The sequence below is a fragment of the Dipodomys ordii genome, unplaced genomic scaffold (genome assembly GCF_000151885.1).
Source record: "Dipodomys ordii isolate 6190 unplaced genomic scaffold, Dord_2.0 Scaffold1, whole genome shotgun sequence".
Lineage (NCBI taxonomy): Eukaryota > Metazoa > Chordata > Mammalia > Rodentia > Heteromyidae > Dipodomys > Dipodomys ordii.
Window position 1 is genome coordinate 54,986,088 of NW_012267217.1, and position 23,592 is coordinate 55,009,679.

At 39.8% G+C, this 23,592-nt stretch overlaps 1 protein-coding gene across 3 annotated transcripts in view; it reads right to left on the reverse strand.

Moving 5' to 3' along the window:
• Window positions 1-23,592, reverse strand: part of Epha4 (EPH receptor A4) — a 134,543-nt gene that overhangs the window by 36,589 nt on the left and 74,362 nt on the right. For all 3 annotated transcript variants that reach the window (XM_013011857.1, XM_013011864.1, XM_013011872.1), the window contains one exon: window positions 16,729-17,067. In XM_013011857.1, coding sequence (XP_012867311.1) covers window positions 16,729-17,067 — 339 coding nt within the window. The remainder of the gene's footprint in view (window positions 1-16,728; window positions 17,068-23,592) is intronic.

The window sequence follows — 23,592 nt, forward strand, 5'->3', positions numbered from 1 at the left end:
AGTTCTCCTTGTGGGTTTAACAACACCTCCAATGACTAGGCAATTTCAATATGTCATGGTGGCTCTACAGTTATTTTTCCTGTATCTTATCTTACTCAGCGAATTACCAAGAGTTTTCAGATACCCAAGATCTCATGCAAACAGCTGGATTATTATGCTACTTTTAGGTAAAAATCTCAATCCCTCACTACTCTCCCCACCCACCACCAGTATAAAACCTCAGCTATCAACCCCAGAGCTCTTAGCTGTTAAATTATTAATCCTGAGCACATTGACTCAGTCAAGAAGTGAAATCATTTTTAACACAAACAAGCAAAAGGTATAGAAAAAAATACACCTCTCCACTATCCCAAAATTGAAAAAAAAATTTTTTTTCCTATTTGATGGATAACAAAGAACTCCAGAGTCTGGGTGCTGTACCTGAGCTTCCATGGTCAAGGTGCAGCCTCCACCACTTGAGTCACAGCTTCACTTTGAATTTTTTTTTCTTTTTCTTTTTTGATGGTTAATTGAAGATAAGAATCTTATGGACTTCCCTTCCCTAGGCTGGCTTTGAACTGTACTCTTCAGATCTCAGCCTCCTGAGTAGGTAGGATCACAGATGTAAGCCACAGGCACTGGGTGACAACCTGTATTTTAAACCAATCATGTAATACAGGGCATAGTAATCAACTGAAGGATTCAGTTGATGCCTATGTCCAAAGTCTGTGTGTGTGTGTGTGTGTGTGTGTGTGTGTGTGTGTGTGTGTGTGTGCATGTGCACGTGCACATAAGCCTATACTGGGCCTATAATTTAGGTCCTTAGCTTTTTTGCTCAAGGCTGGTGCTTTATCACTTGAGCCACTGGAAATGAGTCTCATGGACTATTCTGTGGGGGCTGGATTTGAATTATAATCCTTGGATCTCAGCCTCCTGAAAAGTTACAATTATCAATGTGAGCTATGGGCACCCAAACTTTGCTAAGTCTTTATTTTTGCTTAATGTAAAACCAGGACCTCTTAGGAGTGCTTTTTCTCCCCCTTTTCCCCGCTAGATAAAAGCTGTAACTGGCATATTCTTTTTTCCATAATGATGGGCAGCAGATTATTTTCAACAAGTTCTTTATTGAGAGCTATCCATAGAATTTTAAATAATAGAAAGCGACGCTATTTTTAGCTTTCACATCAAGTGCTTACATGCAGAAGGTGTGGGGAGTGGCCTCTTTGGCTAATGTCCAAAAGCATGTGTTCCTTTCTCCTATAAATTTCTTTCTGGGATGGAGTTTTCCAGCCAAGATTGTATTTCTATACTCCTCCGTATCTCAGATGGGTTAGACGCCTGCATTCGTGGCACTGGAATGAGGTAAAGATAGCACTTACCCTCTAAACTCAGCCTACAAATAGTTCTCTTGTGACTCTATTGTCCCACCTGGAAGCTGGTGTCTACCTAGGCCTATCCTGGAAGCTCCAAGCTGATTCTCCTTTCCATCACAACCAAGTTGACATGATGTGAGCAAGGAACAATTTTCTATTGTGCTAACACACTGACTGAGTATGGGGATTCTAGCAAAAGTAAGCTGGGGCATTTTGGGGAAAATGGAATTTCCTTATATAATGAAGTGAAACAAAGTGCTATATACTGTAGCCTCCTTGAGAATGATTGTGGTTTGAAGCTCCAGGAATGGCTTCCATGTCCCTTTTAGTTCTCAATCCTGAATGATTAGCAGTCCTCTATTCGTTTGAAAGAAATTGGAGCATGCCACCCTGAGGCCAGTGATTGTGGCACACAAGCCTTCCAATAGTGAATGAATTTAGCACACTCCCAAAACACTGGGCCGAAAGATTGGACTAACATCCTGTTCAAGTGAAATGGGAAAAGACAGTGGGGCTCTGCATGGCTTTTTCAAAAAGACCTAATTTTGGTCTTCATTGCAGAATGAACAGTTTACCAAGTTGAAGACATCGGCCATGTGAATCAGAGCAAAACACAGAATGGTGAATGAGTGAAAAAGATCAGCTTCTTCTGCAAGGCACTCACACACATTCAACCTCTTTCACTTCTCACACTCTTTGAAGTGGTTATAATGATCACATTTACATTTCAGATTTGGAACTCTCAATATAGCGAAATTAAATAAATCGACCAATGCCATAAAATGAGATTTAAAACCCAACTCAACCTGACTCAAAAGTATAAGATCTTCCCTTTATACCCCCCACTGATTTCGCATTTATTAGGTAATTACAATGTATCAAGTATTGTTCTAAATCACTCACATGAATTAACTCATGGAAACCTTACAAAACCCTATGAGAGAGGTACTATTATCCCATTTTAAAGACAAAAAAAACAAAGCACACATAATTTGAGTAACATGTCAAATCATAGATTATAAGTAGCAAATGTGAAAGTCTGGTTCTAAAGCCATTGATCTATACATAGAAAACATTTATCCTCTTCTTAGCCTTTCCCAGGGAAGAAGTTGGACTTGAAGGTTAGAAGACTTGCTTATCCACACAAATGGTAGCAAGGGCAATATTGTAAGTTTATCAGCAGTCTGCTATGTGTTAGATACACGATTTTATATACTGTGGTGGTTAGTCATGATCTCTCTTCATAGACAAACACAAAAGCTTATGGTGTGAACCTTCTCATAATAGTTCACTCAAAGATCAGAGTTAAGAATGAACAAATAAATAAAATTAAAAAACAATAATATTTGGACTTAGAAATAGGGCAAATATTCAAGGGAAGCTTCTGGAAGGTTAGAAATGTTCTGCTGTTCTGTTCCTTGGCCTGCATGATGGTCTGAAGGGGACTCAGATGTTTGCCTTGGGATAATCCAATGGCTGTGTATTAGTCTTGTCTACTTTCTGAATGTGTATATGTCACAAGAAAAAAAAGGTTCTAAAACAAACATCACTGTTAATAAAGAATATTGATGATGAAGTACTAATGCTGCTTTTAGCAAAACACATCTATAATCCTTAGTATCTCCTGGGCAAAGAAAAAACTAAAAATATCATAATAAAACATCTATGTTTTTGCAACTTCGAATTTCTGCAACTAAACAGGATTCTTAATACCTCAGCTTATACACTAGTATCTGCTCTCTGTGGTGAAGGAAATGCACTATTGAATTAACTACACTACTTTTGAAATAGCTGACATCTACATGTATAGTACTACCTAAGATTTACTCTGGACTATAAGCGATGACAGTTCAACTCTAAATCCAACTCAAAACTAAGGTCAAGGCACACCAGACTGAACAAGGAATTCCTTAGCAGCTACCCAGGTATTTCTGTGGCAGAGTGCATGTGTTCTGTTTTGTCTGGGAGCTGCTCATTTTACTTTCTACTTGCTTCCGAAGAAATCTGTTGGCAGGTTCTGACAAGGATAGCCAACACTTGCCAACAGAAACATGGCAGGATTCAGTGTGTGCTTCCTGTTAAGTAAGAGTGCCAGTTTAAGGCAAGCAGGAAAACAAGTCTTCCCACTGGGAGGTAATTTAACAGAATTTGCCTGAGCAAGACAATTGTTTCAAGATAAGAAAACCATAAATCTGACAACAACAAAAATATATGTTGTTGTTGATTTTTTTTCCTTTCTGTCTCTCTAAATGCTTCTATTTCTTGCTGGGCTTCACTATGTTGAGAAAGGAACATTTCAACACGGAGTTGGAATTCTTGTACGCCTGGCACGGTTAGATGAGATAAAAGTGGCTTTGGCCAAAGGTAGGTCTTTCATGATTTATATATATTGCCTTCCAAAATTAATCTAGAATATGTAAGGACAAGTCCTCTTCTATGGAGTAGAAATACAGTCAAGAGAAAGGGAGGCGATTAGCAGCAGTGAATCAAGGCTACTGTTCCTTCCATTGACAACTTCACTGGAGAGCTTTAGGCCTTCCAAATCTGGAAAATGAAAAGCTGTGCTGGGCCTTCAGGTTCCCTTTGTTCCTCAGACAGCTGCTAATCGTCCTGCTGTGTTGAGAACCGTTGAGACAATGCTACAACATTTAGCTTTCTGACATCCAAAGCATCTAGATCAGTCCCAATTAAACATGTATTCATCACCCAGACTCTAAAAGCGCAGATGATGGATGCAGCCAGTAAATCTTTGCTCTTGCCTTTTTACTTTCTACACTTGGAATTCCACACTTAAAGGCAGAAACACTTAAAAGCCTGCTCTAGGAACTGACCAATTAAAAGCCTTGCTCGTTGCCTTATATCAGACTTTTGATGATTTCCTACCTCTCAAAAGCCTTTTAGAATGAAGTAAGGCATCGATCATTGTCCTACAAGAGCTTGTCAGTTTCAATAAATTGATCTGGGCACTGTGGTCATTTTGATTTTTTTTTCTAAGTGTGATAACTAATTCAGGAGTATTGTAGATTTGCCCTTTGCTACAGGGGCATGCGCATCATTTGTAAAGGTAAAGTTTGAAAAGCAAATAGATGAACCTAGGAAACTTTAAGGAACATATACTAGTAATTCTAAAAACACCCTCCAATTCAGGTCAAGGAACCAAGTCTAACTGCAAGAATAGCACATTGTTTACTGCATTTAGATACTTGTTGCCAAAGCAAAAAAAAAAAAAAAATTGTGTTGGTGGTAGCTGGAACCTCTCTCTTCCCCGTTAATTTCAGACTTTGAAATTAAGGTTGGCAAAAAGTCTTAAATCGTTTTTCCAAAACTTCACTTCCCAAAAGCATGAGGATAGTCATTCTAAATTCTCCACTAAAGGACATTATTAATAGTTAATATTATGGATACATGATCTGGCAATAAATCCCTCAAAAAAGCAATGATCTTCATAGAAAGTATCTAATACATGTAAGACAAACTGAAAAAACAGTAACACGTGAAACTCATGCATGAGACCTCCAAAAACTATCCTTAGCCATTTTGAGTTAATGGAAATGTTTTAAAATTAAACTCTTATTTTTTTTCTTTCTCAAGCTAATGGAATCCATGAGAGCCAAGTCTGATGTTTGCAAGGACCCAGGTCAGTGCCAGCACCGGGAGCTCAATTCCCTGGCTTTTGATAGAGCCTGAATACATATACATCATCTGCTGCTCCTCTCCCATCACCGACTCAATGATGGTCCACTGTCTTCCAAGTTGAAAGACTAGGAAGTCAATTAGTGTCAGTTATGATGTGAACACCTGTCGGCTACAACTTGGACTTGGCCCAATTCCATTAACAGAGTCCTTTGTGGCTGCCAAATGGTCGAGCTTTTGGGCCACTTATGATGTAGTCCACATTCAAGAAAGTGACCCAAAGACAGAAAGGTTCAGAGTCCCATTAGTCATCTTCCAAGCCAGCTATTCACATCACATACACAATTGCAACAGGGAACCTGGTTTTCATAATGGTCATTTAAAAAGCTCATGTTCATAAAAAAAAAGTCACAGTGATTGTAAATTTATAAATATAGGTTCTTTCTCATTTTACCAGACTTTTCAACTCTGAAACTCATTTTTAGCAAGTGATCTTCCTCTAGTTACATTTGAAACACATAGGAAGGAAAGAGAAGCAAAATCAATGCACTACATTTAACAACTAATTAATTGAAATATAAAAGTACAGGCTAAAGATTATTACTGACTCAGCCAGATAGTTACAGGCAATATATTGGTAAATCTTTTGAAGCAAGTAGAAGCTACCTGGAAGTTTCTGACACAAGTCCAAATTATCAGTTGATTAAGAGAAGAATGACTCAAGACTGAGAAGAAATACTATGGATGGTAAACTAGAGTGTTACGTGTGTGTGTGTGTGTGTGTGAGAGAGAGAGAGAGAGAGAGAGAGAGAAAGAGAGAGAGACAGAGACAGAGAAAATAGCTAGACAGACACTAGTGAGAAGTTCTTAAGACTCCTCACCTTATTCCCCATATTTTGATTCCACTATATTGATACATGGGGGATGTTTCCACCACAAGATATCAAAATATTCAAGAGACATTATCTGTGAATTGCAGAATATTCTCTTGTATGTGTAGCCATCTTTACTGTCCAGTTTCTTACTTGTTATACAGGCAATCTCCAAGAGATGACTGGTGTGTAGAAAGAAAAAGAAAAAGACCTTTGGCTTAAATTACAAAGCAGTACCTTTTGAAACGGATTCATACACAAATGGTCACCACATGCCTTAAGCTCAAAAAATAAAAAATAAAAATGTGGTCGTGAAATGATATTCTTGCAGCCTTCACATTTGAAACCTTATCTTTCTGACATTTCTCTTAAAAGCTGTGATGTAGCTTAGGAGCAAGAGAATAATTTATGAGAAGGGATTTTAAGCTTGGGAATTGGCAAACGTAGATTTTTTTTAAATTTTGGGGTATCAGCCAGAAACTGGATTTTGCATGTGCCAGATAGTTTAAACTCCTACAAGGCATTATAAGACCAAGGAGGAAACAACTGAGCTATAAAACTTTAAAATGTTATTAAGGCCAATAGCTGTCTTCAACGAGATCTGTGCTTAAGAATTCAAGATGACTTTTGTAGTCACAAAGCATAACAAAGAATGCATTAGCAAAGCTATAACTATTTTGGGATTATTTAAAGAAATACACACTAGAGGGTTCCACAGCATCTCACCGGAGCCTCTCTTTAAACACAATTTGCTGGTGTGAATTCTGATAGATCTGGATCTACCAAGGGGCAGTCCCCAAAGAGTGGATGGACCTCATTGGACCAGCACTCCACCTAGAAATCATCTTATAGCAGTCTCTAAAAAAGACCTGAGCAGATACTGCTCCAGCATGCTCTGTATGATCCCTTATGTGAAAGTTATTTTGTGTTTATAATGCAATAGAGGAAGGCGAAATTGATGAAGAAACCGCCATCCTGAAAATAGCAGACATACTTCAAATATACCTTTGAAAGTTACTGGTCCAAACAACACATTTTTTTTCATATTTTACACACACACACACACACACACACGCACACTCCCAGTTACTTGGAGGACACTGGAATTAGTTAACTAGTCTATATTGGTCTATATGGTAAGCACTATAATAGCTACTTAGGCTTTAAAGTTCTCTGTCCATTGTTCCAACTTACAAAGAGACACACCTTTTTCACAGAGCAGGGTGGGTTCTACCATTGTTTTGCACATAAAAGAAAGCACCAAGAATCCTTATTCTTATATTCTGTAATAACCTATCCCTGTTTCCATTTTAAATAGAAATGAAACAGAAATTGACGAAAGTTCCAAGATTTCCCATGCCTCCAAAACCATGGGGAGAATGAATGCTTCCTAGGAAGTTATTTTAAAGCTTTCTAACTTCTCTTGAGAACCTTACAGGATGAGAAATAGATTCAGTGGTATCCCAGGAAAGCCCTTGCCAGTAGCACTCAGGATCATCAGGATCTTCAGATGAAAAAAAAGTGTTTAGTACCCTGGTAAGAGGAAAGAATGCTTCGTTAACATTTCTGGCACTTGCATCGTGCATAACCTTAGCTTTGGTAAAAAAAATATGTATGTATGTATGAACCTATCTATCTATCTATCTATCTATCTATCTATCTATCTATCTATCCATTTGTCACTTATGTCTTTTTATTGATTTACAAGCTTGTTCTTCCATCACCTTTACATTTACAATAACCCAAATACACAATGTTTAATGCTCTCCACCTCTATCCAAAAGAGAGAGAAAGATATTGGGGAGGGGAAAAAGGAGAGAAGTAGAGAGAGGGAGAAGGAAAGGAGAAGGAGAAAGACAGAGAGAGCAAGAGAAAGAAATGATTCAGGAGGCAGATTTACAACTTGCAGCCCGTTATCTAGACAAACACAAACTCTCCAGGGAGCCATTGTGAGCTGGCCCCTTTTCAGTGTTTGTTCTAATGGATGAAGGTTGCCCAAATCTAAGCTTTCTATACACAGTGGCAGGTCCCTACTTAGCACCCACGGAGAGGTGGAAGTCTTGTTTGTATGCATACTTCACAGAACAAAGGTTCCTAGATAAAAATTCACCTAGATTTTAAAAAAGTACCAAACCTACTGCTTTCATCAGAAAAATACTTTTTTTCTCTTTTCTCTTCTTCCTCCCCTTCCTCTCCAGTCCCTTCTCCTCTCTTTTTACTTTCCTTTCCTTTTCCCCTTCCTTCCCTGCCTCTCCAAGAATGATAGCAATATAGACTAAATATTTCCAGTCACTCTAATTCTCCCATAAACCACATTGGAGACTTATGTTTTTTGTTTTGTTTTAGAAAGTGGCCTTGGTCCCTTATCCATAACAACATGCTAAAGAATGGTTTAGAGAAGAACTAAGCTTATTTTCTTAAGCACAGGTTTACCACTGCATCCCAACTGAGAAAGTGGGGATAGCTGAATAGCAGGCATTGGTTTTCAGCTCTCCTTGGTGGCTGTGAGAACCGTGAGTCGTGTGAACACTTGGCTTGAGCTCCAAGGGCCCATGACATTTCCCAATAAAAGCTATGGTGTGACCACACTGAAGTCTGGCACTCTTTTTTTGGCACCTTCAAATCTCCAGAACTCATTCCTTACCTCTTTCTTCTTGGCCCAAACAAAGGAGGATTAAGCACTAGGGGTGTCTTGAGAGGATCAGAGAGAGCAGACACCAGGGGGAAGGCTCAATAAACAAAAGAAATATTTTTAGAACTCATAGAAGAGGCTAAGTCTTGCTCATCTTGCTGGATTAAAGTGTACAGCCTAAAGCAATACTCACTGGCCTTTACCTAGAGACAAAATATATGTGTTCTTAGTATAGAGCCAGGCCATGATTCCAAGGAAGGCTCTATATTTAGGGGGTATAGACCCACATTTCAATCGTCCCTGTAGTTAAGATTTCACAATGCTCGATCAGTCCGTAGTGTGACCTTTTTATTTTTATGGTGTTTAAAGGAGAAGAGGCAAAACTTATTTAAAGATATCAATCAGTACAGGTTAACGGAAGCTTTGATAAAAGTTTTTTCTGGATCTTTTCATTGATATTCAGTTGGACACTGGAATGGTTCTGAGGAGGTGGTAATTAAAAATTTTACAGGTTGGAAAATTGAGAAGCCCACCTTAACACCCTTGCTAGCCCTGTACTGTTCAGTTCTCTTCTCAGGTAGGCTTACTTTTCAGCTCTCTTGATGCTTTCTCCAGAGAATGTATAAGCTGACGTAGTGCTCACTGCAACAAGCACAACACTGAGAAATGAAAAAAATGAACCAGAATTAGACTGCCAAGCGCAGGCAGGTGAATGGATTTCCCTTCGCACGAATGAACTTGTGTGTGTATTTATTTAGGAGCCAAGCGAATGGAGTCAGGAAAAATAGTGTTCTCAGTCCTGGGTGTATAAATAAAACTTTCATTTTTTAAGAGTGAAATATTTACCTCTTTAAAAAAAATGTGACCTAATTTTTACTTATATCCCATAATTACCACCAGACTCTATAGACATACCATTTGTCTATGCTGCTCAGTCAACCTTGAAGTTGGATAATTTAGGAGGTTCTTTTGGAAGGCTTTTAATTTTTTTTTCCTACTTGTGGCACATTCTCTCCCTTCCCAAATACAAATTCAGGAACCCAGGTGCCACACACAAAGGTACAACTTTGCAGACGAACCAGTGTGCTCTCTTTTTAAGTTATGACCTTAATTCACGGGGATGCTTATTAATCATAGGAACCTCATAATATTTTATGGTAATAAAATGCTTTTCAGTATGAAGAGAAAAATCAAGAGACTGCTTCCCTTTTCACAAAAATACTCAACTTCACTGCAATATATATATATATATATATATATATATATATATATATATATTTCATAAGCATTATGAGTTAACCAAGAGACCAGAGCTGGACCAGAGCTGTTAATGAGAAAACCACAACCTGAGTCCTCTGTAGTCCATTGTATGCTTCTCAGGCATATAATTATTTAGGTGTGAAATGGTCTTCCCACTCCTCTACTACTTTTGAGGTCCTAATAACTCCATACCAATGATTAAGGATGCACAAACAATACTTCAGTGCAATCTCTCAATAGCATTGCTTCACAGCGTGTTTGACGGACTTCAGGATGTGTCTTTAGAAACAGCTCCTCACTCAGTTCCATTGTTTTGTTTTTCTTTCACGTTTCTTCGGGGTAAGGAGAAAATAACATGATTTACTTGAGATCAAAGGCAAATAGGAATTCATCTCCAGGAGAGGATCGTATAAACGAGCACAGCATATGATTATTTAAGAAGAAAATTGCTGCCAGCATCTAAGACCCAAAGTGTTAAGAATGCAAACTTTAAAGAGAACCAGAACACCATTCTATCAGAAAGAGCAAACAGCATGTGCCCACATGATGGGTAATCATGAGTGCCAATAGGGATAGATTCATAGTCCAAGAAAGCAGAAACATGTTTGAAATCCTAATTACTTCAGTAAATCTTTTCTTACATAAGCAAAACACCTAACAAATAAAATTGTCTCACACAGATGAACTAAAGTGTTAATCTGCTGCATCCTTGGCCTCAGGCATTTCAATAACCTCTCAATCTCCTTGAAGGCTGGACCACTCTCTTGATGTAATACTCCAGTGTGGAGAACAACTAGCTTTTTCTGTAAGGAGCATGGTGGTTAATTATGTTTACTCTGTGGGCCCTTCACTCCACAGCCCCCCAACTGTGGCTCTGTCACAGGAAAGCCCTCTTAGACAATATAGAAAAACAAATGACTGGGGCTTTGTTTACTTATAGATGCTGGAATTTGCCATCCACATGAATTCTGTATCTTCTTTTGCTCTCAAACAATACTTCTTGCCTAATCCAGCAGTGGCCCTCACATCTAACTATGGGGCCAGAATCACACCCTTGAAAGGGCATTTCTATCCATGTCCTTCCTACCAGGCTCACGGGACATTCTAATATCTCTTCCTGCTTCCCATGCTCTTCTCAAGCATAATTATGCAATAGTCTGCTTATGTAATGATTTCATGTCAGGAGCAAACATTTTATATACTGAAGGTAAAGGAATTTACAAAGACCATTTCAACAACTCTGCTCTTGATTTTCTTTTTCTTTTTTTGGCATTTTAAACTTTGTATTTTTTCTCCTCCTCATCACCTACAATCCATCCATGCTTTAGACTCTTTAACACTTGGCTTATGCCATACCTACAACACATTACCTAAGTCAATTGTTCTAAGATTTTTTCCCTTTTCTCCTACCATTTTCTTGAGGCGTTCTTACTGTCTAGAAGACAGGTAACAATTATACCCAGTGGGGATTAGAATTCCCACTGTTCCCCATTATCCCACTCAAATAACATAATATGTCTAATTAAAAGATAGCAGAGAAAGAGAATGGGGACTTACCAGTTGAGTAATAAAAGACAGTGTGCTCTTGCACTTAGTTCTTTTCTTTTCTCTTCTCATTATTTTGGATTTATTAAATTGATCACTACTTGACAAACAGAGTTAACTGGTTTGTTTTTACTGTAAATAAACGTGCTACTCAATGAACAGATATAGAATATCGACCTATCACGATATGCTGTACAATGACAGTACAACAAGGTGCCATGCTGTTTTATCAGTGTGGTCTGAATTGTCCAAGCCTAGAGAACAATGCCAGTCTAACAAGCAGTCTAACAAGAGAACAATGCCAGTCTATCAAGAGTTCTTCAAATGGCAAACCAACTGGGAAGGGATTCAGGAAAAGCCAATAGACACCTCATAAACTGTCTGTTCTCTGAAGACTACAACAGGAATATTATACTCTCCAGGTAGAGCACACCAACCAGGTCAATATGGACACTGCCTTTGTGTGGATCCATAGTCAGTCCAGGAAAACACCAGTTTGCTATAGAACACTTAGGAGACAAGCTTTTCCCAGAAGTCATGTCATCTATTTTTCAAACATACTATTACCACAGAGTATCACAATCTTACCACTGTGGTAAGACTGAACTAGGTAATTCCTGATTGTGGACTGTTCTGCCCATTAGAGAATGTTTAGGCCTCTCTACCCACTGAACATAAGTACCAGAAATGACCCTAGATAGTGCCTAAGGCAAGGCAGTGGTGGTTTCAATTGGGAGGTAGGGGATGGGGGCAGAAATCACTTCCAATTCACCCTACAGGTAATGGCTATTTCACAGTTTTACCCTTCAGAGCAAATACTTGGCAGGATGAAGGGATGGAAGAGAGGCAGAAGTTAGATATAGTATCATGTCCATTTCTGAACATCATGTTCCAGAGCTCAGACTTATGAACTCCAAGATCATAGCTTGTGGCTATATACTTGCATTCATAGAATTTGAGAATTGGAAACGGTTTTAAGAGATTAGCTAGCTTCAAACAATTATGTAATCCACCAAATATTTGAACTCCTCCAAACTCAGTGTATGACAGATGTTCATTTGTGAGCAGGATGCTGCAGTTGATTAGAGAGAGGTGATCAGACCTCTCCCATTGTGAAGTATCTGGAGCAGTTTCACGTCATGGGCTGTAGGAACAATGTGGGGTTAGCAGAACATCACTCAAAAAAAAAAAATCATAATGACTTAAACAAAAAACCTCGGTGTGTGTTGCAGTCTCTTAGCTGGTAGCCTGACCCCGGGGCAAGTGAGGGCTGTGTGATATTAGTGCCACCACGGTATTTTTTAAAAATTATTTTTAGGAGAAAAATTCCTAACAAATATTCTGTTGCTTGGCCAGGATCCCTTGTTTCATTTACACAGCATTTCTCCCTCCCAGGAAGACATCCTGTATTCATTTGCCCAAGATGGTCCACTTCAGTAAATGTAAACTGAACGAAAACCATCCAGGAAACAAATCACCCAGCAGTTCTCTTATCCATTTTTCATAAACATCAGAGCCCGCTCTCTCTCCTCCCCAACAAAAGCCAGGATGGAAGATGCAGAAAGCAAATGCTTCTTTTGTCCGTCATGAGGGACAATAACTCTGAGAGGCGTTTCCAAGAGTTTCGATCTCCAGATTTACTGTGCTATGACTGCGGTTAGAAAAATGCTCCCATTCTCCTTCCCAGCTCTCCAGGAATGGGGTTCAGGGAAGGGGAGGTGGCTCATGAAATAGTATGGCTAAGTGTTACACTTCCTTTAGCACCACCCATTCTGCTCTCTCATACTTAGTAGCGTCTCTAGACTAGAGCATCCTTTCTACAATCTCAGCATGGCAAAAACTTTGTCCTGGCAGGGAGCCTGCAAACAGCCAGCTGGAGAAAGGACAAATGTCACCACAGAAAGCCCTTTTGGCCACACATACAAAGCTCCAATGCCTTAGCCAGCTTATCAGCAGTAAAGTGATAGACATCCTCCTATCCTTTGTTTCCTGTGTCAATTGGTTTTTTGAACCCAGGAAGGAAAGAAAGGGTGTTATAAGCCCCTGCAGACCATCAAAAGCCCCACTGGGGTTAGAATGGTTTGCATCCTCATGGGAGAACACTGCTCATTCACACCTCCCTCTACAATGAAATGAGTAAAGCCCTGTTAACCCCAAATCTCCATGTAAGAATTCTTACATAGCTTGGTCTTACAAATGAGAAGGTTAAGCTGAATACATGAATAACTGCTAATTGATTATCTAATAACTACCAAGGAAAGCAACTTTTTACTTTCCAGAGGAAGTTTAGTTTTGGGTTTTAATACTAACTTGGTTAGCTTGAATGAGTCACTTTGCTTTTAAATTACTCTAATCCCCACCTTGGTGAGAACAAGATAGACAATTTTTAGGTTTGGTTTGGTGTTGTCAATGAGAAAAAAGAACCGGATATATGATAACCTAGGTTAGCCCCTAGGTACTAATGCATTTATTAATGCTACATATTACAAAGAGAATGAGAGACACCATTACCTATAGAGATCCTTAAAGATTTTAATTTAATGGAATGATAGGACCAGAATGCAATTAGAATATAATTGTGTATATGTAAATATGCTTAGGGGAGCTTTGATGGAGTTTATGGTTGTTACATTCACCCAGAAATTTGGCCTACATTATTAATTTGCACTATTATGAAAAAGGGTTTGTTAATCAAAGATAAACTATCCCGATGATTTTGAATTAGTGAATTCAAATTATGGTGGGATAATGAGACTGGGCTGTGCACATATATAATTCTCTACTAAGCACAGAGCTCTCTGGCTGGCCACATAGGAGGTCTCCTTAGTGAAAGATTTATTTTTAATTTTCAACCGCCTCTCAGCATTACCCTTCATGAAAATTAAAATAAGGAGATAGAGTTTTGTCCTATTTGGGAAACCTCCCAGCAGGATTGCTCACCATGGCAGAGGAAGGGGGAAAATTCCTCATTGTTTGAGAGAAATTACCTGCCCATTTTTCTGCTTGATCCAAAAGAATTACAAGTATCTTTTAACTAAGATTTTCAACCCCTCCCCCCAACTCTAGTGAGGTTTAGGAAGGATTCTTTGCCTTCATTTTGCTCTTTGGACCTTTTGGCCTGTGAAGCGTTGACATAAACTCTTGGCTTGGATCCTTACATATGCAAAGAATCACGGAAGTCTCTGGAAATTCTATGGAAGCCAAAGCCTTCTCAGCACATCTCCCAGGGGCTTAGCTCTGCCAAAGAGAATGACTTCAGACTTTACCTTGGATAGCTGTGGCCTCAAAAGATCTGCTCCTATTTTTAACTCAGGTAGGAGCACAATGTTTTGTTATGTCTGGGGATAATGGAGAAGGTATAATAAGGGAGCTGAATGTAAGAATATCGACAGGTTTGCATAGACCAGATGCTCCTGGGACTCAGAGTTTTGAACTGCATGGACTCCATCTCCCTCAGAGACAAAAGGGGTCCCAAGGCTCATTGTCAAAATCTGTGAGACATGTCCATTGCACTGTTGCATAAGTGAACTAATAAACATTTGGCAGGCAGAGTGCATAGGATGTTAACAAAACTCCTAAATTATTCTAGTCTTTGGAGAAAAATGAAGCTAATGATGACAGTGTACTCAACCTAAAAAATGCAAGATTAAAAAAACAAAAGCCTAAGGCTCAGAGTGGTGACTCACACCTGTAAGTCCAGAGATAGAGATCAAAAGGATCTCCAGCTGATACCAGCTTAGGCCTCAACTGAACTGAAGAGAGACTCAGTCTCCAGTACTGTGCTGGGCCTAGTGGTACAAGCCTGTCACCACAGCTGTGTGGGAGGTCTAAATAGGAAGACTGAGGTCCAGGCCAGCTACAGCAAAAATGGAAGACATCACGTGAAAAATAACAAAAGCAAAAAGGGCTAGCTAGGACTGTAGTTCTAGTAATAGAGTGCATGCCTCGCAAGTGGTAAGCCCTGTAAAAATCTGAGCACCACCAAAAATAGAAAAAGAAAAAAGAAAAAAAGACCAAAGACAAAAAAAGCATAACCCAATGGTCTATTCACACTGCATATGTAAAAAAGCAAGTCCATGCTTGGGTGGCTAAGATGTACTCTGGTAGGATTTTAGCTCCCATTGAGAATCCTTCCCGAATTCTTATTTTTTCATATATTCTAGGGAATGTAAAGGGAAATAGAAAACAAAATAATGGCTTTAGGTTGGGACTCTGAAATTCTTTTACAATAGGATTAATTAGTAGAGACCCTTTACATTAAATATGGTGTGACTTCCATAAGCATTCACTTAGAGAATAGAACAGTAGGCAAGAGGACTATGGGCAATCTATAATCCTTGTCACTGAGGTTTTCCTAGGAGTCTCACAAGAGGGTAGGCCAGAGTCCTTTTGAAACTCTTCATCTCTCCATCATGAGGAATGACAGGTAGCCAGTGCCAGAACACATGAAAATGTGGTCACTATTCCCAGGAAGGAAATATAAACAAGTGAGTCAGGAGCCAGAGCTTAGAAATCTGGAGTTTTGAAAATACTTTTTAGTCAAGATTTTGAGACACTTGTCCACTGGACTTCACAGATTTTTTTTTTCCTTTGTTGGTTGTGAGACTTGAACTCTGGGCCTGGGTGATGTCCCTGAGCCTTTTTACTCAAGGCTAGCCCTCTACCACTTTGAGACACAGTGCCACTTCTGGTTTTCTGGTGGTTAATTGAAAATAAAAGTCTCATGGACTTCCCTGCCCACGCTGGCTTCGAACTGTGATCCTCAGATCTCAGCCTCCCGCTACCATTACAGGCATGAGCCAACAATGCCTGGCTCACACAATGTTTATTCTAGTCATCTATACTACAAACAGGGAACAGGGTGGACTAGCACCTTCTATCCCCCATGCCATCTGGACCTGACCTGACCAGGCAAGTGACTAAAACCAGTGTGTAATAAGAGAATTTTCTTAACCACACAAATAAAAACTTAAGTGGTGATTTTCTAAAACAAGTCCTGGTTAAGGAGCTAAACTATATCCGCTAATGTTCATCAGACAATGCAGCAAATATCATGATAGCACTGTATAGAGGTTAAACAAAAAAAATCAATTTTCTGATCCTACATTATCTGTAACCACTCTGATGTCCAGCCGTGGATTTTCGGATGAAAGTGGGAAGCAGCTATGAAGTCTCGCAGGAGCAAATCCATTCACTAGAGTGTCACCTGTGTCTACCCAACACTGACTTCTCCTTCATCTTCTCTCTACCAGCTGGGATGGGACACACTACAGAGGTGGTATCCCCAAAATACACTATTGACCAAATGAATTAATGTCCTAAGTATCTTCTGTATCTCGACACAGCTTTCAGGTTTTCAATTGGTTCCATTTCAACCTGAGGATGATCACCTGTGCACATTCGGATGAGACAATGGAAAGGGTTTGATTCTCACCTGCTTGGTTAGTGGTCACAGTGACAGAAACTGACTGGTCGGGGCTAGGGTTGTACTTGGACACTCCGTTCACTGCCCAGATCTCAAAGGTGTAATTGGTGTGTGCCAGGAGATCAGTGATGGAGACTCGGGTAGTCTTGAGGCCATTCTGCTGGGGAGTATAGTGTACCCCACTTCCACAGGGCCGGCACTTGCTGGGGTCACCGGCTCCACATTTCTTGCAGACGACGTTGTAGGAAATGTCCTGCCGACCACCCGTGTTCTGAGGACTGCTCCACTCCAAGTTCACCGATGTCTCGTTGACATTGGAAATCAAGTTGAGGGGGGCAGATGGTGGGCCTGGAAAAGAAAAGCATATCATCACACTAAGAGCTGAGGTTGTGTTTGCTCTTTCTCAGAGTGTGTCGTTTCCTCTGCAGCTCTAGGGGAGGAAAATGGGCTCATTTGGCAAAGAAAGCCAAAGGCAAATAAATAAAGCAGGCAAATGATCTTCTAAAAGTACAATATAAGAGAGAAGGCTGTGTATGTCAGTGTCATTCCGATTCTGGTGCAAACAAACATGTCATCAACTGCCACACAGAGAAACGAAGCAAGTCTACAACAATGGGCGCCAAGCCCAGGCTTTTTCTTTTACTTGGCAGGGGAATGGCATAACTTATCTAGTCTCCATCTTATCTTCTGAAAAACGGGTATGCAAGTGGGATTCCAGTTCCCAGGGGCTGTTGCAAGAACTCTGGTAAATTAATAGTTTGAAATCTCTTCTAAAGACAAATTATGATTCCTAAGTATACCATGTCATCCATCACCAATTAAATGAACAGAACTGGATGGCTTTGCCTCCGCAGTCCAACACACACTTGAGGGTTAAGTCATTTATAGGCAATTAGTAGGAACTGGTTTAACATGGTTTCAGAGATGTTGAAGATATAGCTGCTGAGAGATTTTAGAGTGGGGCTGGAACTATTCCTGGCTACCAGACACTGTTTCCCACCCTTTGACTGATCAGGGCTACAGCACCAGGCTGATCACATGCATGCTCATTCCTACCGATAAAGAGTTTCTGACACAAGGATGGTGTTGGTGAACGAGGCAGAATAACTGGTCACTAACGACATCATGGTTTGGTTCAACACAATAATAAAAGACCCTGAGTGTGCCAAGAAGCCATCACTTAACTGATAGCAGTGGAAGATCCAAGCTAGGAGGAGAATAAAGAGTTTTCTTTCTTGAAATCAGTTTCAAAGGTTTTAAAGATGCCTGTCACCCTCTGATGAGAAATAATTTATTGAATGTCAGAGTTGGAAAGTTCTTGCTTTCCCATTTCTTGATCACTGTAGTTGTACTATATGGAATGAACATACATTTCAAGGGCATTCTACATGTTTTTCAGGGAAAGGAGGTGAACTTGATGCTTTTACCTTGTCAATCACAATGAACCATAGGGTCCAAAGTAGTCAGCGAGAGAGAACTGAAGCAGGTAACGAAGGAATAAAGAGTCATATTCAATATTTATCACCCAGCTTGAGTTGATAAATGGGACCAATGGATTTTGGTGGTGACATTTCACATGAGAAATCTTCTCCTCCCCTCTCCTCATACAGCTTAGCTGAAGATTTAATTTTAATGAGGTTGAGCAGGCTTTTCCATGCTTCTCTGGGGACTAATTACCTTCTCTTAGCATTAGATCTGGGGCCTGTGGCTATGTCGACCTGTAAGTCAAGAATCTGAAGATTGAGGTTCAAAGCCAGCCAGAGCAGGAAAGTTAGTGAATTTCTTGTCTCCTTACATCAAAAAGCTGAAAGTGGAGCTGTGGTACGACTGGTATAATGCTAACCTTGAACAAAGAGTTGGGAGATAACACCTAGGTCCTGAGTTCAAGTCCCAGTATACCTGCACAAAACAAAGGGGGAAAAACAAGAAAGAAAAGAAAGGAAGAGAGAAGGGAAAGGAAGGAAAGGGAAAGGGAGGGAAGGCAAGGGACAAAAGATTGGCTTCCTAATCCTCCAATCTTAAGAAAAAAATCTTTTAAGAAAAATTAACAGACCTATTATATAAAATGTGTTAAAAGTAAGCTTTCTTTGCAAAAGTTCTCAGGAAGTAGGTATCGATTTCATTCTTGTTTAGATTTCAAAATTGAATTTATGGCCTTTAGCATACCGACTGTAATATAATACAGATAAATAAATGATTTCTAAATAAATGAATGGAGTTGATTTAAAAATCTCAGACTCTAAGAGCCAGATAGGATATTAAAGATCATTTGGTCAAATATCCTCATTTTAAACATGAGGAAATATGAGACTGAGAAGTGGATCAGATAATAGCAAAAGTTCATGCAATCTAATTTGCAACAATATTTGACTAAAATTCAAAAGTATGCTATCCTCTTCTGGGATAATTTCCAGCCCAGCATGTGTTTCCCAGTAAAGGTATGCTGACAATATAATTACAAGTTTTGCCTAAAGCCTAAGAAGGAAAAAGACTGTGCCGAGCCCTCAAACCCGTTCAAATTCCTCAATGCTTGCTTGCTACTACAGTGAAATCCATCACCAGCCTGTGGCTGAAGCTGGCTAGGGTTTGGTTTATAAAGTGGGTCACCTAGTGGTTCTTATTTTGCTGTGACTTCCAGGGTTAAGAGTGACTCTGAAACCCATTAGCCTCTTTGCCAAGGATCCTGGTCCACTTTCACATGGGAAAATGTGACACAATGAATCAAGTACAGCAGAAGCAAAAAGTCAGTAATTAGTATGTAGGACGGGGCATGGTATGGACTAAACAGGGGGAGAAATGGAGCAGAAAACTAAATGGTCACAGGACTCAGAGACATAACATGTGACGTAGAAAACCAAACACAAAGATGCTGCAGGATTTGAAAATGGGAATGGGTGCTAATTTGAAAAATAAGAGCTAGAACAATGGAATGATTCTTAATGGAGGCCTTAGGGAAGGTACTCAAGAGACCCTAGAGAACAAGGCAAATTCAAGTTCAAGACTGCCTCCAAGAAGGCCTTGGAGAGAATTGCTCTGTATATGTTTTGTGTTCGGCTCTCAGGGAGCTTGAGGATGATAGAACACAGTAGCAGAAATTGGACTGTAGCAGAGTTACATAATAAAAGGGAAAATAGAATATCCAACCAGTGTAATGATAAAGTTGGCCTGAAAAGACACACGCCTTATACACTAGAGTCATAACGGTGGTGGTGTTGTGTCTGTGGGATTGTGGTTTCATTTTTATAACTCCTGCCAATTAAAAGGACGATAAACATGCAACAAGTGTGTTTCTCATTTACAGTGAGAAGTCATTGCTTCCTCAGGAAAGAACAGAATTTCTTCTGGAGATGATGAGAAAAAAATATATATAGACTCAGATACGACAAAAAGCTAATCTTGGGCCCACGGTTATAGCAAAGTCTCATTACACAATTTCTTGCAGTGATGGCTAAAAAAGAAAATAGGCATTCAGAGTAACATGAATCCTCATTCAATAAACCCGAGGCTTCTAGAAGGACAAGGCCGGACTCTCAGAACATTCTCCCTTCCGTTTATGTGAGGTTTGTATCTGGCTATTGAGAAGCAATTAAATTTCTGACACAGTGATTGCCTTTCTCATCAGAAATATGCCCACCTGCAAGTCAGTCTCCAATTACAAGTACAGTGAGGTCTTCTGTATCCCAGGGCTCCCCTTCCACAAATTTAACCAACCGATGGAAAATATTCAAGGAAAAAAAAAAGGGTCTGCACTAAGTGTGTATAAGCTTTATTTATTTATTTTTGGTCATTTTTCCCTAAACAGCACAGTATAACTATTTATATTGCACCAACATTGTGTTAGGTATTCTAAATAACTGAAAGATGATTGAAAGTATGTTGGAGGATGGGTATAGATTATACATAAATACTATGTCATTTTAGGTAAGGCATAGCAGCACCTCTGAGTTTTATAGCCTTGGCAGTCCCAGAATCAATCCTACATGAACACTAAGGGACTGATATGGACTTTGGGGTACAGATTCTTTTTCTTTGCTGACAAAAGTTGCAAGGTAGGAAAGTATTTAAAGCAGACAGGGCAAATTTATTCAAAAGCTAAAGGAAAGCAGGGAAATCAAAACAGTGAAACAGACTCTCCATGGAAAAGAGCATTTTGGAAGATGGTTTGTGTAGTACAGGGCTACTTCCAAGTCTCCTCTCCTGGGCTGTGCACTGATCGTTTGATGGTTTGGCTATATCTGCCCTCACTCTTCTCATTGGTTGAGCGGCAATCCCAAGTATTAGGGAAGAAGAATAAGAAGGGGAATGATGGGGTACATGATACCTGTCACGTGTTATTGGTTGCCATTTTTCTTCTTCCACTCGCCCCTCCCCCCTTTGCCAGTCATGGGGCTTGATTGCAGGGCCTGGGCACTGTCCCTGAGCTCAAGGCTCAAGGCTGGCACTGTACCACTTGAGCCACAGCACCACTTTCAGCTTTTTCTGTGTATGTGGCACTGAGGAATTGAACCCAGGGCTTCATGCATGCTAGGCAAGCACTCTTATCACTAAGCCATATTCCTAGCCTGCCATTTTATGAAGTTTCTCTTTCTCATAGTTTTTAAGTGACTCTGGGGTTGGGCGCTGTGGCTCACACCTGAGTAACAGTCCTTGCTACTCAGGAGGTTGAGACCTTAGGCTCCTGGTTTGAAGCAGTCTGGGTAGACCAATCTGAGGGACTCTTCAATTAAGCAGCAAAAATCCAGTAGTGGACACATGGCTCAAGTGGTAGAGGGTGAGCTTTGAGCAAAAACATCTCAAGCAGGAGCATGAGGCCATGACTAAGCTCCAGTGCAGGCACATGTGTCTATAATAAAGTTAAGTTAAGCATATATACAATAAAATAGCATTAAACTAAAACTTAAATACAGTGGTGATTACTCTTGTTGGGAAGGATTGTGGGGTCATTTTTTTGGGGGTCCGGTCATGTGGCCTGAACTCTGGGCCTGGGCGCTGTCCCTCAGCTCTTCAGCTCAAGGCTAGCGCTCTACCACTTGAGCCACCTTCCCAGCCCCAAGGGGGGGGGAGTCATTCCTTTATTCAACAATTATCCTACTAGATCTCTAGACTTGTCCCTTGCTGTATTGTATGTAGGAGAGAGAAATAATTACTCTGATTCATTCTGATGCTTTCCTGGAAACTTATAAGAAGGAGGAAAAAAATATAGGAGGAAAGGAAGAGACTAAAGAACACTAACTAAGCTGGGTGCCTGTGGCTCATGCCCATAATCCTAGCTACTCAGGAGGCTGAGATCTGAGGATCATGGTTCCAAGCCAGCCAGGCAGATAAGTCCGTAAGACTCGTCTCCAATAAACCACCAGAAAACTGGAAGTAGCGCTGTGTCTCAAGTGGTAGAACACTTGCCTTGAGCTCAAGAGTTCAGGGACAGTGCCCTGGCCCAGAGTTCAAGCCCCACAATTGACTAATAATAATAACAACAACAACACAAACTAGGACTTGTGTGTGCTCTACGCTGCCCTGTTTCTATAAGTCATGAAACCAGTCACTACAAGCTGGGAATTTAAAATACAAACTCCATTAATTAAAGTTTTGTTAAAGTTGAGATTGGCTATCACAATGCTCCTTTCTATACGCAGATTTCCAGTGATGACTTATTTAGTCATGAAGCTAAGGAAAACTTTCCCTCTGATGGAAATTAATTCTAACATTCCAAAAGAATTCTGGCATATTTCTCGTTAGCCTTTATAGAACTATAGTGCTTATTTTTCATTATAATTTTAGTTTTATTACCCAAATTGAGACATTTTAAAATATACATTTATTGAATACATTTAATGGGAAAAAATGTTCTCCCTTTACAATTTGGATCGTATTTGAAAATCCTCTCGGCTATTCACATGGAAGCTCAGGATTCCATCTCCTTCCAGCAGGAATGGACCTGGCATGTTCTACTGCTTTCAAGTGCTCAGGTTTAGAATGCCCTTCACGTTTTTAATATAATTTAGTGGCACAGATAATAGCCATACTACTAGAAACAAAAGTCAAATGCAATAATCTTTAATTTATGAATAGAGCAGGGGTCAGCATATTTCCTTTGTGAAGAAATTTTACTATGTGGTAGTAAATATTTTAGGCTTTATGGGCCATATGGTCTCCACAGCAACTACTCAGCTCTGCTATTGCACCTCTGAGCAGTCACAGATAATACCTCAACGAATAGGAAGGGCTGTGATCCAAGAACATCTTGCTTGCAAAACCAAGCATCAGTTGAAACTGGCCTTAAGGCCATAGTTTGTCAACAACTGCTATAGAAAACTTGATAGCAATGTACCTTCCTTACAAGAAGATGTTCTGATATTCTCAATACTCTATACCTAATACTAGGGCCTTTAAGGACAATCTGAGTTTATATAAGACCTCAATCCAAGAGCTCACAATGAACATATTTACAAAATCTAGAAAACAGCCCTGGTTTCTCAAACACACATGTTACACCTAATTTCATTAGCTTAAGAAAAAGTAAATGATATGAAATAGCATGGCCTATTTCTTGAGTTATTTCATTGCTCTGACAGAACTCAATACTGCATTTCGTGCCATTGTGGATAAATAAAATGAACATCCATTTTCTTCACTGGTGTGAAATACTTTCTGTATTACACAGCAGGTACTGGTGAAAGGTGTTACGATTGGTAATTATTATTTTCTAGGAGAATGTCAACTTACATTGAGTTGACAGGAGTTTGACAGTATGACGTCCCAAAAGAAATTGTAGCCCTTGGGGGCTAGGAAGGTGGCTCAGTGGTAGAGTGCATGCCTTGCATGCCAGAGGCCCTGGGTTCGATTCCTCAGCACCACATAAGCAAAAAGAAAAAA